General features: G+C 48.4%; 5 protein-coding genes and 2 non-coding genes across 7 annotated transcripts; 2 read left to right on the top strand and 5 right to left on the bottom strand.

The window, feature by feature from the left end:
- Positions 1–63: 63 nt before the first annotated feature.
- Positions 64–148, bottom strand: F5147DRAFT_t28. The gene has a single exon. It is a non-coding gene; the product is annotated as a tRNA-Asn (tRNA).
- Positions 149–675: 527 nt separating this feature from the next.
- Positions 676–765, bottom strand: F5147DRAFT_t27. The gene has a single exon. It is a non-coding gene; the product is annotated as a tRNA-Ser (tRNA).
- Positions 766–2,125: 1,360 nt separating this feature from the next.
- Positions 2,126–5,609, top strand: F5147DRAFT_743303 (Dbl domain-containing protein; the record flags this gene model as incomplete). The annotated part of the gene is made up of 5 exons (XM_041439593.1): positions 2,126–3,159; positions 3,223–3,994; positions 4,043–4,852; positions 4,899–4,960; positions 5,009–5,609. 5 exons carry the CDS (start codon positions 2,126–2,128, stop codon positions 5,607–5,609), a joined length of 3,279 nt encoding a protein of 1,092 aa, XP_041297840.1.
- A 466-nt stretch (positions 5,610–6,075) lies between these two features.
- F5147DRAFT_568271 (asparagine synthase-domain-containing protein) lies at positions 6,076–8,391 on the bottom strand (the record flags this gene model as incomplete). The annotated part of the gene is made up of 11 exons (XM_041430896.1): positions 6,076–6,163; positions 6,218–6,257; positions 6,305–6,423; positions 6,485–6,561; positions 6,615–6,656; positions 6,716–6,866; positions 6,920–7,022; positions 7,073–7,363; positions 7,414–7,975; positions 8,024–8,172; positions 8,226–8,391. 11 exons carry the CDS (start codon positions 8,389–8,391, stop codon positions 6,076–6,078), a joined length of 1,788 nt encoding a protein of 595 aa, XP_041297839.1.
- An 893-nt stretch (positions 8,392–9,284) lies between these two features.
- Positions 9,285–9,843, top strand: F5147DRAFT_674185 (uncharacterized protein). The gene has a single exon (XM_041435821.1). It carries the CDS (start codon positions 9,463–9,465, stop codon positions 9,727–9,729), a length of 267 nt encoding a protein of 88 aa, XP_041297838.1. The 5' UTR covers positions 9,285–9,462; the 3' UTR covers positions 9,730–9,843.
- Positions 9,831–12,216, bottom strand: F5147DRAFT_605609 (uncharacterized protein). The gene is made up of 5 exons (XM_041432327.1): positions 12,063–12,216; positions 11,854–12,010; positions 11,617–11,795; positions 10,902–11,568; positions 9,831–10,848 (listed from the first exon to the last, which is right to left on the bottom strand). Exons 2-5 carry the CDS (start codon positions 11,921–11,923, stop codon positions 9,953–9,955), a joined length of 1,812 nt encoding a protein of 603 aa, XP_041297837.1. The 5' UTR covers positions 11,924–12,010; positions 12,063–12,216; the 3' UTR covers positions 9,831–9,952.
- Positions 12,217–12,939: 723 nt separating this feature from the next.
- F5147DRAFT_674177 (FAR-17a/AIG1-like protein) lies at positions 12,940–14,142 on the bottom strand. The gene is made up of 5 exons (XM_041435820.1): positions 13,841–14,142; positions 13,719–13,783; positions 13,621–13,664; positions 13,258–13,567; positions 12,940–13,202 (listed from the first exon to the last, which is right to left on the bottom strand). The coding sequence occupies exons 1-5, from the start codon at positions 13,981–13,983 to the stop codon at positions 13,090–13,092; spliced, it is 675 nt and encodes a 224-aa protein (XP_041297836.1). The 5' UTR covers positions 13,984–14,142; the 3' UTR covers positions 12,940–13,089.
- Positions 14,143–14,392: the final 250 nt, after the last annotated feature.

Genomic DNA, 14,392 nt, shown 5'->3' with positions numbered 1-14,392 from the left:
TCCGAATCAATGTTAACGTTCAAACGTTCACTGTTCCACGTACGGCAAAAATGCAAAAGATAACTGCCCCAGTGAGGCTCGAACTCACGACCTTCCGATGAAACGATTCGTAACAGTCGGACGCTGTAACCAACTCAGCCATGGGGCACATGTTTGTGATGCGTTTTCGGAGTATCGTAACCAATTTGGTCGCCTATCAGTTAGAATAATTTTTGTGATACCACAACAAACAACAGAAACTGTTAAGACGCGGTACTCTACGTGTCCTATGGAGTAGTGTACGAGATAAGGAAAACAAGTATGGTACTAATTGCCGATAATCTGTGTTAAAGTGTTGATTTTTCTTATGAATAGCTTGCGTTTGTGTCGGGAGAACTGAGAGAAGTTCAGTTCATACTAGAATTGCAATAAACCATACCGAAAGAGGAATGAAATCTGTTTGGAAAAGACTGGCCGACGCAGGACATACCGGTACTACACAGCAACTCAACAACTACAGTGTTTTTTAAAGAATCTACGCTCACTGCCACTGCGACCGACATATTGTCCACTCAAGCCGTTGCGTTTGACTGGCTCCCTCAGGAGGTGATGGAGAACATTGCTGAAATTCTTCGCCGCAAGTGAAAAGTGGCTAAATCCCTACAAAAAGTTTATCCCAAATTGGTCGAAAAAATGCGTCACCTGAGCGATTCGAACACTCGCGGGCAAAGCCCAACCGCTTCGCTGTATAGCAGGCGATCCCGTTAACCACTCCGGCAAAGTGACTTGTTTGCAGATTGAAATCAGGCACAATATATACTCAATGGCATAAGGGAGGTTGGCTTGAGTAGCAACCCATGAAAAGTACTTGAACTTCTCCCATCGTTCTAGTATCATTTGGTCCTGTAAATAGTACATGAAACAAATTGATGTTTACGTGTTCCTTGTGAACTCGCTAGCTAGCAAGTGAAAGTTTGGCATGTCAAGAACTGCAGTCCCGAGGTATGCAGTAGGGCTACTATGGCACCATGCACATCACAGTAGTCTCGAGGGCGAACGTGTATGGGTACCGCTCCTTTCTGCAGTTGACATCTTATGGGATATTATATCTGCACAGTGTAGCACTCACGCCAATGATTCCGATTGCATACGATGATATTAAATAGTAACATCGAAATTCAGTGTCAAGTTACGGTGATGCCAGTGGATGATATCCAGGAAACCATTGTGGAATGAAATGAAAAAAGCATATCCCGAGTTCGACCACCTGGAGCTGTGGAACATGTGAGTACAAAGAAAACATCTTGATCAGACACGAACGGGTATCATATGAGTATGGTATGGGGCCATCTACTTGGTGCGTTATCGAGGATGCATTTCGTCATTTGCTTGACAGGAAAGAATGCCCCGAACTCTTGCAGGATGTACACCTCACGTCATTGCTTGGAAGTTTTGTCACTCGGACGTGCGTAGGGGAAATCGAACTTCCGAAGAATTTGGAGGTGCAAGTTGGATGCAAGCACAATCAGGTGAGTTGCTGATTCGGAGGCGGCGTCACGACCTATTCCGAGTTGATTCCAATAGTGAGTTTCGGCATAGGTCGCTCACGACCGTATCTAGGAATTTGAAAGTATGATGAATTCAGTATTCTTGCTGTCATCTACAGTGAGGCGGGACACGGGCCATCAGCAAAACTGCCGACTACGAGAAGTTACGGTGTTCCGAGGGCGAACGATATGAATGATTCCGGGTGAAAGGAGATATATATACCTTGATGATAGTTACAGCGAGTTCTACCACGTCATAACGAGGAGACCATTGATTGTTAGAAGCGATTTGCCATCCGAAAAAGACAGGAGCAAGCTCCGAGAGACTTGACGATGAACACGAGGCTAAGTGTGTCCGCGTGAGTTTGAATTTTCGCATGTATGTAAAGGGTTGGCCATGAAAGGATATTATTAAGTACCATGAGTCTGACATGAGGGACTACTGTAACGGTCGTGATCCTAGCTACCGACGACATCTTAGTACAGCATTAACAGCGTCAGTCTTACTGTCTGGTCACTGCTTGTAATCACCTTTCACTTTCACTGCTCCACAACTTGTTCTGCTCTAGTCACCTTTCTTTCATTCTGGCCACACGGCCATGAAAGCATTTCTGAACAGGTTCAACAGAGGCCTGTCATCAAAGGACAGGGACAGGGACAGGGACAAGGACAAGGAAAAAGAGAAAGAAAAGGATCGTGACAATGTCTCTATTTTGACCAAGGACCGCAGTGACAACTCCTCTACCAACTCCCACTCACCCCCCAGCCGAGAAAAGCGTGAGCTAGTCCAGCTTCCACCACTCCCAAACTGGCCTCCTACCAATGAGAGGCTCTCTATCGAGCCTGTCAGTAGACCAGCAACCGACACCAGTAGTAGACATGTCACTTCTCCCAGCTTGATTCAAATCCAACGCTCCACTAGTGCAGGTACAGTCAATACCAGTGCAGGAACTCCTACTTCAATTTCATCGCATAAACCACTTCCCGACATCTGTGCTCGCCCTTTACCTCCAATCGAGGAGCCCCTTGACGACGACAGTGGCGTCGGCCTTACCATTTCCCCGCCTACACACGACCCGGACCCTGCAAATCGTCGCAAGGCAAATGGTAGTACCACATCAAACGACGTACAGAAAAAGGTGGCCTTCCTTTCACCCCCTCCGACACCCTCGCCTCTTAATACCCAACTTCCGGATACATCGGTGCTCAGCCCCTCTCAAATTGTTCAGACGCCCTCGGGCGCCCCGCTCAAAACCACCGTGTCGCGTTTTCAGGCAACACATGGTAAAGACACGCGTGGCTCCATCTCCACAGCCGCCTCAACATCACGCACTGACCTCGCTGCAAAGTCTACTACCACTACCGCCATTTCTTCTCCATCCACGTCTACCACTGTAGCCCCTGCTTCATCAACCAATACTGCAAAAGCCACGAGTACACGCACAGCAGTCTCCCCTTACCCAGGTTCAATGCGCTCCAACACGCCCTATTCTCAAATGTCCAATACCAGCAGCCGCATTCTCGCAGTCACCTCATGGAGTGAGGCTGCAGAAGAAGACCTCGTCAGCAACCTTGGTCCCCGTGAGCGCACTCGTCAAGAAGTTCTCTGGGAAATCGTGGCTTCTGAAGAGCGGTGCGCTGCCCCTCCCCACACACTGATCCATTGATCCTGATGCGATCGTTGTATTCGCTACAGATACGTAAATGACCTAACAAAAATGAAAGAATCCTTTATCGAGCCCCTTCTCCACCCTTATGCCACGCCTCCTCCTGTCAGCCCTACACCGACACCATTCAACGAGTACGATGACTATGGTAGGGTTGAGTCACCGCAGGAATCGATCGATGTCCTGCCCATTGCTGCACGCTTCATGAGCCCTCTTGGCTTCCATGCTGATGGAGCCTCCAAGCCTGCAGATGCAGCTCCAAAGCCTGTAGATGGTCGCAGCCTCGCTACCACGACACCTCAAATTGATGATGAAAGTGATGAGGATGCTGAGGATAGGTTAGGCGAGGGGCTACAAACCAATCGCGCCAATCCAAGCCATTCTCGCTCTCCATATCATGGGGGAGGCAGTGGTGGCAGAGCAACCAAAATACATGATATCGTCCCCTTCCCTTCACGTTCGCACGCATCCCTTCCTGCACCCCAGCGTAAGCTCGCTACCACTTCCTCTCAATCACTGGGAGACAAGGATAAGGAGCGGGAGCGTAAAGACAGTGTTAAGACCACTCCTCCACAAGGCACTCGGGTATTGCGCAAGTTTAAGCGCTCGACCTCGCAGGCTAGTAGTCCTCTCCAGACTGCAGTCCCTCCGCACTTACTGCCTGAGGATCTACGCATATGCCTCGAAGTTATTGAAAGCGGTGTGCTTGATGGACATGTTAAGCTCAGCGAAGGCCTGTTGAAGCGGTACGAGGAGCAATACCCTCTTGTCCGGTCCCTCGCAGATGTATTTGTCTCAAGTGTGAGTATCAGAGTTCTTATTTGACACAATATACTCATGCTACTTTAGTCTCATATCTTCCAAGGCTACGCAACATATGTCTTACATCTTGAGCGTGCGCTCGAGCAGGTGGATAACGCTTTGAGCACCGCAAGCGCTGCCAAGAAGCCCAAGAACCAAGATGCTGCTGAATGGCTCAAGGTTTGCAAGTCTCTACAGCGGCTGGAAGAGCTGGCGGCCGATAAAGGTGAAACCGGGCTTGCTATCACCCTCTCGAAGCCCTTCCAGCGCCTCCTCAAATACCCTCTACTCTTCCAAAACCTACTCTTCCACACAGATCCGAGCACGTTTGAGTATGAGAGTACTCTGCAGATGGTCGCAGAAGTCGAGACGATTGTGCGCAGCATCGAGGACGAGAAGATACAGAAAGAGGACCGGGACAAGACGCGTGATGTGTTTGCCCGCATCGAGGGACTTGACAAGGTGAAGCAGCTTGCGATCCCGAAGCCGTCAAGGTTGCTGCTGGAGGAACGGCAGATTTTTGGATCTCTACATGACTCAGGTCCGTCAAAAGGCCCAGGGTCGAGCCCGCCACCAGTCGTTAACGCCAAGGGCGTAAAGGGCAAGACGTCATTCCGCCGGCTGAGTGATGTGCTGGGCACGGGCTCAGGCATGGGAGGCAAGAAGGACCTGTGGCTTGTGGTATTTAATGATGTTGTCCTACGGTGCCAGCGCACGGGGACGACATCATTACCATTGGTTTCAGGGTCGAACTCGAGGGCGACTTCGTTGCCAGAGATGCAGGGGAAGTCAAAGTATGCCACAACAGGGCGGAGAAATTCGCATACGAAGCCGAGGAATCTATACAAATTTCTCAAGGTAAAGCACCGGTGACACTGTTTGACTTGTTCTCACTCTGGCATAGATCGAGACTTGGGCGATTGGAGATGTCGTCCAGCCCAGGGAAGGGGTCGTCTCTATGGAAGAGTATGTATCTTATGCTCGTATCACTGATATCTGCTGAGCGATTTGTAGCGTTGTACGCTCCAAAGCAGAAGCACGGTCTGCTGCGCAGCCTAAGATCGTCCCTCTCCCTGACGACGAGGAAGATGGCGAGGGAGAGTCGGATGACTCAGACAAGAAGAGTAAAATGAGTTTCTCATACTGGGGTGCAGACAGGATCACCCTCCAGAAACCAGTCCTCAAGCCCAAGCAACACGGCGTCGTTGGTTCAACACGTCGTGTATCTCCAGGCGGCACGTCCTCATATAGCAGGGAGTCCTCTGCGAACGCTAAGTTTGGGACTCGTCTAGCTTCAGTCGACCATCCCTCTCATTCTACGCGCCCCATGAGCAGGCGAACGCAAACAACACCCAGCACGCGCACACGTGTGAATGCTTCAGAAGACAGTCATTCTATGAAGGCTACCGTCACGCGACCTGCTTGGGACATGAGCACTCGCGGTAATCCGCATGCCCCCGGCATGAAGCGGTCACGCCAGACCTCGCAAACGAGTGGAGCCGCCCGCGCAACCTCCACTACTACCAAACCGCAAGTCTCGCCTGTTGGATCTGAAGACTCGGGGGTGGGCTTGTACCGTCAAATAGTGGCCCAGGATCCATCATTGGTCACATAGTCTGACCTCTTGCTCTCATCGATCAGGCCTAGATTTCCGCTAGCTTTTCTCGTCGGTCCATCTTCACTACAATCATTGCATATTGCACTCTCTTACTTTATTACCTCCTTACCCTCATCGCACAGCCGACACACACTCATTCATTGTTCACCTCGCTCTCACGTCTCTTATCTCTTCCCCCTGCTATGTCAGAGTCGGTACCCAATTATTTGATGATACCATATCACTCTCGTTCTTCCTCAGGCTCCTTCAATCTTTATCACACTCTCTATTTGGAACACAAACATCGAACAATTGACAATCATCCAATCATTCCTGATCTCATCTAAAGTACTTGAGATGTGCTCCCCTATGCTCTCAGGGTCTAGAGCTACTACGATGCAGTCACCACCCTATATACAGTTTTAATCCCGCACACTTTCGTGCTTCTTCGCTATCTATTGTACGACGCTATTTTTTGATCGATTTAGTCTTTTTCGTACGCCGCGTTGTGAATGCTGACGCTACGCCCGCTTGGGTCCGAGGAACAACCCCAGTCGCCTCGTGGTATCCAGCTGGATCAATAGAACTCAAAAAAAACTAAAAAAAGTGAGTTGACCCAAACTTACCGTACTGCAGTCTTCGCTGCGGCTTCAGAGGGGAAAAGACCTGACGAATATGAGAACGTGTGCTTCGAATTGGTTTACATCGCTTACCGTCGAATATTTCTCGAATGTAATAAGCTTCTTTTGTATCTGGGGTATCGACTGGCCAGCGCTCCGCACGCTTAGAGAAATCTTTATCAGAAACAAAGGCGGCTGCGTTATCCTTGATGCTGTGATCGAAGTCCATCAGCCCGCGTATCTCGCTACCGATAGGAAAACGTGTAGACCAACCCGTCTATCCAAGAATATCCAACACCGTCTGAGAATTGCTCCTTTTGGCGCCATAGGATAGACTTTGGGAGATAAGGCTAAAGTTGGAGGATGAGCAGAGCAAGTGTGGAGATTATCGGGATCGACAGACCGTCCCCTCTGGCCTACAGTCAAATGCTTTCCGAAGAATGTACTGTATGAAAACGATGAGGCATGAATGTGCAGAAATACTCAGCGGGTGGGAAAGCTGACCTTCTCCATCTTCGGACGACCATCTTCATCGATCGCTTGGTTTGAGTCTTTTTTAAACATCTTTTCCTTCGCGTCGATGTTCATAGCGACTTCCAAAAAAGCCTTGTCGAGGAAAGGTACCCGAGCTTCCAAGCCCCAGGCCATCGTCGACCTATGCGCGGATCCGTCAGTGATCCGAGGGAAAGTGGGATTCTCAAAACTAACTTGTTGGCGCGCAGGCAATCGGCAGTGTGAAGATTCTTGACGCGCCGAACACATTCCTGATGGAAAGAGTCACTGTCTGGAGCAGCATGGAAATACAGATAGCCTGTACAGCGCGTTAATTGAGCTCGCTGCGACAAATTCAAGGCATCTTACCGCCAAGAATTTCATCGCTACCCTCTCCGCTGAGAACCATCTTAACACCCATCGCCTTGATTTTCCGGCTGAGAAGGTACATTGGCGTACTTGCACGAACGGTTGTAACATCATAGGTCTCAAGGTGGTAAATAACATCTGGTATGGCGTCCAGGCCCTCCTGGACTGTGAAAACATATTCGTGGTGCACGGTGCCCAGGAAGTGTGCTGCTTTCCTGGCAGCAAGCAAGTCGGGCGAGTTCTCCAGTCCGATCGAGAATGAATGCAATTGTGGCCACGAAGCCAGCATAGCTATGGCGATTTTCAGCGTGGAAATAAGGAGCGATATTCAGTGCGCCTACCCTGCTGTGTCAGATCGTCCATCCTTGGCGTTGGAGGGCCACTGGTGGACTCAGCAAGCTTGCGCTGCCGAGCTTCGTACTGAGCTCGAGCAACCTTTTCTGTTTCCCTTGCAGCTATGGAAGCAATCAAGCTACTGTCCAGTCCACCACTAAGGAGAACACCATAAGGCACCTCAGACATAAGCCGCTTGCGCACTGCAGCTTCCAGGGTTTCCCGGAGAAGGGTATAATCTACGGGTGTGGTCGCGAGCACAGGGTTTGTTTCTGCATCTCCATCCCACCAAGTTGGCTGGAAGTAACGTGTCGTTGACTGGTCACGGCTGTCGTAGACATGACCAGGGGGGAATGAAATAATCGTGTCGCATTCATCGACGAGAGCTTTTAACTCTGAGGAAAAATACGTTGCACCTGGGTGCTTCGAGCTCCATCCTTGGTATAATGTTGTAATCCCAATGGGGTCGCGGGAGGCGATTACTCTAGTAGGAGTCACAGACTCATCCAGAAGTACGAATGAAAACATGCCGTCGAGCATGCTACAAAGATCCTTGTCATGTTTTTTGTACTGCAGATCGTCAGTAATTGGCACAGACGGATGTATAGCACAACAAACCAGAGGAATGATGACCTCGCAATCCGAGTGTGTCTTGAAAGTGACAGTTGAGCCGAGGGTCGCACGAAGTGCTAGATGGTTATAGATTTCACCGTTGACAGCGAGTATGACTTGACCATCCTCGCTGACGAGGGGTTGGGCACCGGTGTCTTAAGCCACAACGGGTCAGGATCAATAATATAATGAATGATAAGTCACACACCAACACCAACAATGGCAAGGCGTTCGTGAAGAAGTATGCCTTCCTTTCCGACAAAACACCCGGACCAGTCAGGTCCACGATGACGAAGACGTTTTGAGAGGGCCAAAAATCGAGTGCGCTCAGCCGGCGGATTTTCTATGCCATGAACTGCAAGTATACCACACATTTTGGAGAGGATAACGATAAAACACCTCGATCCTTGTTTGACTCACATACATTTTGGCAGCTCTAGTGACTCGACCAGATAAGATAAAAAATTGATGCTTAGGTAATGATAGATCTTCTTCTTCCCATCATGCTCAAGCAGTTCAACAAAACATACAAACCAGCTCATTATAATCTTTCCCCGACTCCCACGTTAGTGGGGGGAGACTCAAACGTACATTTTCTCTGTACTCGCTCTTGCAACCTTAACTTTATTCTCTTCACTATACAGTCTGTCTCGGCAAATCCCTCACATTGATCAGAGTGTCCGATTATCCGTGTTGGTGGTACGACAAGCCTCTCAAATCAACTTGCAATTGATGTCGTTTGCAAAATTTTTCATACCAGATGCATTTCCATATCCCTCCTCTCTACCCACAGTTGACCACTTCTGCCTCAGGCGGAGGCAGCTCTGGTTCTACTTGCGCCTGCCTCAGGCGGGTGCTTGTATGTCCATTTTTTTTATCCTGGTCATATTCTGGACACGTCAGATGCTTGCAATTCATACAGAGAACAAGAACGAGTTCGTGGACTGCGATGACGAGCACATCCCACGGGACAAAGCAGCGAGCACTTTGTTGCATGGCACATTCAACAACCATCTTTTTGTTCACGTTTGTTTCCTATTTGCCCTTCTTTCATTCACTACTATGGCGAACGTCCGCTTCGTTTCACGGAGTTGTTGGTCTTTAAAATGGAACTCGGTATCAGATTGACAGAAAGAACTTTGGCGATACGACGGATTCATTGCTACTGCAGACCATAACTTGGAGACATTCGTGTCAATGTGTTCTCTCTTTCATTCCTGTTTCCTTTTCCCCATATTTTCACAGGTCTGAGCTTCTCTTGCCAAACACTCGCGCAGATCATGAGTTGCCACGTCGGCCTGAAATCGTGAGCATCCCTAATTCACATCAATCATGAATGATACAACTGACAAGAATCCGCAGATTCTTATTTTAGTTCGGACAGCTTCAAGGAAGCAGAGCGCGTTCGATTCAACAAACCAGAGAACACGAGCGATTATCTCGCGATGTTGACTCACCCTGGAGTACCTCTTCATCACCTAGATCTGAAACAAAATTGTATTTGCGCCATTCAACGAAACATCTCGGTAGAAAAAGGACTGGTCAGAAATGCTCTCGTGCATGTCACCACACTCCACCGTCGATTCGTCGAAATCCAACTTCTCAATACACACGAAAGCCACTGCATCCCACGCATCAACGTCTCATTCCATCCACACCGTTCTTCGTGGACAGTAAGCAGAAGGACTGACGCTGGCACACACAGTACTTGACCTGCGGACGGATACATTTGCTCACGGCTAATTATATGCGGCGTTGTCCAGAGTGAGGGCACGAAGAGATATGCTGTGTTTATTCGCAGAGACGAACGAAGAACAGGACTGTGCAAATATCATATTTTCTCACTTGCTACTGTAAATATAATTTGTCGTCGAAAATAAGACCGAAGGCGTGTCCTTGTATGTAAGAAATTAGACGTTTGGTGATACAACGATGCTATGAATGAATAAAATGGCCATTGAAATATATACAACGGCGCTTTGCAGCCGGCTCCTGACCATCTTGCTCAGAATGAAATAGATAATTTAGCATATCCAAGTCATGCTCCGCCACAATCTTCTTCCCATCCCGCGCACCATCAGGACGCCGAATATCTATCCGATTAACAAGCATAGGATAACGGGTCTTCTGTATCGGTCCAGCCCAATCGAAATCGAGCAGCATGAAGTGTTTTTTGTCTCTCACAACGAAATTGGTATCCCGAAGGTCGCCATGGACGTAGCCACCATTGTAATTGTGTAACTCCCGGATGAGAGAGGTGATGGCCTCCTTCAGCGGCTGGCGGTCCAAAACAGCTATCTCACTGAGCAGTCGATATGAGCCAGGCCGTTGCGAGAAGTAATCCTTATCAATATCAATGACATCCATAATCACCATATTCCAGCCGCCGGGTAAAGGATTGTAGGCGATAAGTTTGGGAGCGTGCCCCTTGCTGGCACAGAATTCGTGGGCTTCAGGGGAATAGTGCCTGACGAACTTGATACATATCTTGCTCCCAGCCGCATCGCCGACGGTTTCCCCGAAGAAGATAAGTTTATCCCTGAGGACTTGAGTCTCATCATACGAGAATTCTTGAATGTGACCGGTTGACTTGGTATAACTCCGAGGATAAGGACATCCTAGAGGTGGATCTTTGGGTTCGAGGGATGGAATTGGATGAGAGTACAGATTTGTGAGTTTCTCGATGGCGATTTTGAGAGCCCCGAAAGTACGAGCTGCCATCACTTGCATATTGAGGTCTGTTGAATGCCAAAACAGAGGAATGATAGGGACCAGGACATCAGACTGGACCTTTTCTGTGAAAACAGAGCCTGCAAAGCCAATGCATGCCCCTAGTTGCGGTCAATAAAGGGCTTTAGCAATGAATCTGATGAAATGAACTAACCGAAGACAATGATATGGATGCATGGAATGACAGACCGGAGCTTCACTATCTCAATCTTCGAGTCTTCCATAAACTTGCGGTAGTACAACATTGCCTCCGTGAATGGTTCGGTAGCGCCGCTTCCGATCTCGTTCCTCACCTCCAATATCACCTGCACAAACTGTCCGCTGGTGGACAAAAGATGTCCGTCTGTCGTAAATTTTGTCGAGCCAACGAAGTCGCAGAGCACTTGCCGGAATACAAGCATCCGCGTGAGCTCATCGGAATGAAAGGAAGACGTAATTTGCGAAAGTTGCCAAACAAAGTCATTATCGCAGACAGTTGGTTGATGATTTTGACAATCATCCACAAACTTGGCGAAGATAGGTTCGAGAAGAGTAACTGGAACAGGGTCTGCAGCTCTGCGAGGACGATTGCAAAGGTACTCTTGCTCGTCCTGCTTTATAGAGAATGCGGACGGTATTGCGCCAACTGCCGGAGTACCTGCGCTCTTCTTGAGATAAGCGAGTCGTCGACCTACAGCTGGAATGTGTTGTATGACGACGTGAACACATCCGCGCTCTAGTCCATCCGTGAATACTTCGGACAGTTTGGTTAACGGTTTCAACTCCACGCCTTGGTCTCCGATCGTGTCGAGTAAGTGTAGGTCGTTCCAATCGATCTTGACCTTCCAAATGATCAGGTCATCATCATTAGACTGGTATCTATCACTCACTTTCCATAGCTTGAGAGCCTTAGCATCGACACCATCCAATTTATGCTTTTTCTGTTCTTTGATAACCTTTTGGAGGGTGCTGACACTCTCTGTCGGTGCAATCTTGATCTCAAATGCATGGCGAGGATCATCGCCCCAGACAATACAGTTAAGTCTGAGGTGGATAGGTCCAAAAGACACTAAGTCAGACAACTATCAGTAAGCAGGAAAGGGTGGCAATATTGAAAGACAACTCACTGGCAGGTAAGACCCGTATAACAATATGCAGATGCTTATACTGAGGAGCATTTTCAAAAATATCGAGCATTTCATCCACAGGTGATAGGGATTCCTTTGTGTCAAGTGTAAGATTGTTAAGATTGTGCTCGATCGTCTCGTCGACAGGCAGGTCGACCTTCTTAAATATCAGATTATCAACATCCAATCGTAGGCATTAGATCACTCACCCGCCATAGCTCGAGATGGTCAGCATCAATATGGTCAAATTCTGGCTTCTTCTTGTCTTTGATAACGTCTCTGAGGTCACCAACAGTCTGCGTCTGCGCAACGTTGGCTGAGAAAATACGGTAAGGATCATCGCCCAAGACAATACAGTTGAGTTTGTACATCTGACGTTGAGCTTAAGAGTAATAGTGTCTCGAGCGGTGACCGCAGTGAGTGCTGCAGTTACAATGCACTTGCCAAGCCAAGCAGCCTGTGACGGCGGTGAGGAGCAATGAGCTTTCAGAGATATGCTGCAGTACGATAGGAGAGCTCGTGGTTATTTCTGATTCTTTCTTGTTTCAGATAATGGACGTGGTACCCGGGGGTTCTGTCACAATTCTGTCAGATCCAAACGTCCAGGCACCTGTATTTTCATGTGCGCGTGAAAACATTGCCATTTTCATCATAAATGGGCCGTAGCCCAGACTCTCATCATATGTCTCAGAGTCACGTTGCCTATTGTCCTGCCACGTACTGGTCAAATAATATTTTGCACCTCAAAAACTGCCCGTCCTGCGTTCATCTTGAGGTGTTACGCATGTCTGACCCATATGTCATCCAGAAATGCGTGGTGCAGTCCATCTCAACTTGTTTTTCGTACGGCAACGAAGTAATTGACGGCCTGACAATAGACAAGTATGGCCTGGTGTTTGGCGCCGTTTGAATGTCCCACATCACTAGTCACTCCTCTCAATATTCGATCGTCAAATTCGGTAAAGAACGAGATTCCCGTTGTCGCATCGTGGTGAGAGCGAACATCTTGCATTGTAATACCTCTGCACTACCCAATGCCATGTTATACTTCCGAAATATATGGGGAAGATAAGTTAACTTCCCATTGGGTCTATCAATGATAATTTATACTACTTGTAACAATCTGTGCACCATCATCACATTTCGAATGTCATCAACAATCTACTAAACTGGGCCACACCAGTTGCGCTGAACCTTGATTGTTTGTTGTTAGCTCTACTAAGATGGTAAAACTCTCTAAGGATGGAGTGCATTCATGAGGCGGAAACAGCTCCAAGCAAGCAAGGACACGAATGCATAGATGCCAACGCGGATGTTGAATGGGTTTTCCGTCAAGAAAGGGTATGGGACTAGACATCGAGCTATTTTAGTAACGTGTAACCAAAGGAAGATACAAATACCCACATCTATGGTTATAACTAGCGCAATATTCTACCCACCAGGAATACCATGTCCCACAGGCGAGGACAACGAGTGGTGAGCCAATTTGAGCTTGCTTTTTCGTATATTTCTTCTCGAAGAAAATAAAGTCCACAAGGAGAGTGATGACGGGAGCGAGATGGAGAGAGAAATCCATGTTGAAAGGAATCCGTGCCAGTGAAGGGAGGGTCGACGAAGAAGAGGGCTCAGATAGACCCGGAAGCTGGCGCGGTAGAATCAATGATGGAAAAAACAACAGGAGTGGCCAGTACACTGCGGATATTACAAATGTGAGCTGGGATGGATTCATCAATGAACGAACAGCGTCAGAGAGGCGGAATGAGTTACAGGGAGAGCTATCATAAGGGAAGCACGCTTGGCTGTGCGAAGGGCTGGAGAAGGTGTCATAATCCAAGTAGAAAGGGCTGATTGACTGTTGCTCTTACTAGCAAATGAAGGCAGCAAATCACAGCCAAGGCTTAGGACCATAGTCACCCAAGCAGCAGCCAGCCTTGCCATAAACTTGAATCAGTTTCTCTCGGAGAAGTCCAGGGTAGGGAACACTCGCCCTTGTATAGTCAGAAACTGGAAGTGCCCTCCTTTCTGTGCTCGGATCCAGCCATCTATGGGTAGCGTTCTGAGGCCAATGAAGCCATATGTCATCACGCCCACGGCGACGCCATGTAAAAAGAACGCTTCGGGGCGAGGCATGAACTAGTGACGCTGATGAGAGGTTAACTTAGGATTTGGAGTCTGTGCAAGTCTAGAGAAGAGCAGATTAGTCGCCCGTGGAGTTCGAATTGTTCTAACTGTGTAATGTATGCATGGCCGAGGAGTCCAGTGATCGCCGCGGTTGTCACTAAGACTAAGACTAAGACTAAGACTATTACAGCTAACTCCATATACGTTAGGCCAGAATCCATTTTTGTTCATCCTCTGTTTAGTTGTGGAGCTGGCCAAATAAAGGATCCCGCCTATTACGATACTTCGTCGGGCGAGATACCTTTCTCATTCGACACTGCCTTCGGACACCATTCTCACTATGGTTGGAAACCGCCGTCACATTCCAGCAGCCATGAAGCAACAACGGGTCACTATGTCTGCCCAAATGTCATCCAAG

The sequence above is a fragment of the Suillus discolor genome, assembly GCF_016758755.1.
Source record: "Suillus discolor strain FC423 chromosome Unknown F5147scaffold_6, whole genome shotgun sequence".
Classification (NCBI taxonomy): domain Eukaryota; kingdom Fungi; phylum Basidiomycota; class Agaricomycetes; order Boletales; family Suillaceae; genus Suillus; species Suillus discolor.
The sequence above is the reverse complement of the archived record's forward strand: the minus strand, read 5'-3'. Positions and strand labels throughout refer to the sequence as shown.

What these genes read in the sequence shown, in the direction of transcription:
- F5147DRAFT_674185 (XM_041435821.1), top strand. Translation starts at nt 9,463, where the DNA reads ATGTTGACTCACCCTGGAGTACCTCTTCATCACCTAGATCTGAAACAA.
- F5147DRAFT_605609 (XM_041432327.1), bottom strand. Translation starts at nt 11,923, where the DNA reads ATGCTCGATATTTTTGAAAATGCTCCTCAGTATAAGCATCTGCATATT. An exon ending in TATACGGGTCTTACCTGCCA is followed by an intron (nt 11,796 to 11,853) that starts GTGAGTTGTCTT and finishes TGTCTGACTTAG; the next exon opens with TGTCTTTTGGACCTATCCAC. An exon ending in CATCCATATCATTGTCTTCG is followed by an intron (nt 10,849 to 10,901) that starts GTTAGTTCATTT and finishes GACCGCAACTAG; the next exon opens with GGGCATGCATTGGCTTTGCA.
- F5147DRAFT_674177 (XM_041435820.1), bottom strand. Translation starts at nt 13,983, where the DNA reads ATGCCTCGCCCCGAAGCGTTCTTTTTACATGGCGTCGCCGTGGGCGTG. An exon ending in TTTGCTGCCTTCATTTGCTA is followed by an intron (nt 13,665 to 13,718) that starts GTAAGAGCAACA and finishes CACCTTCTCCAG; the next exon opens with CCCTTCGCACAGCCAAGCGT. An exon ending in CGCTAGTTATAACCATAGAT is followed by an intron (nt 13,203 to 13,257) that starts GTGGGTATTTGT and finishes CTCGATGTCTAG; the next exon opens with TCCCATACCCTTTCTTGACG.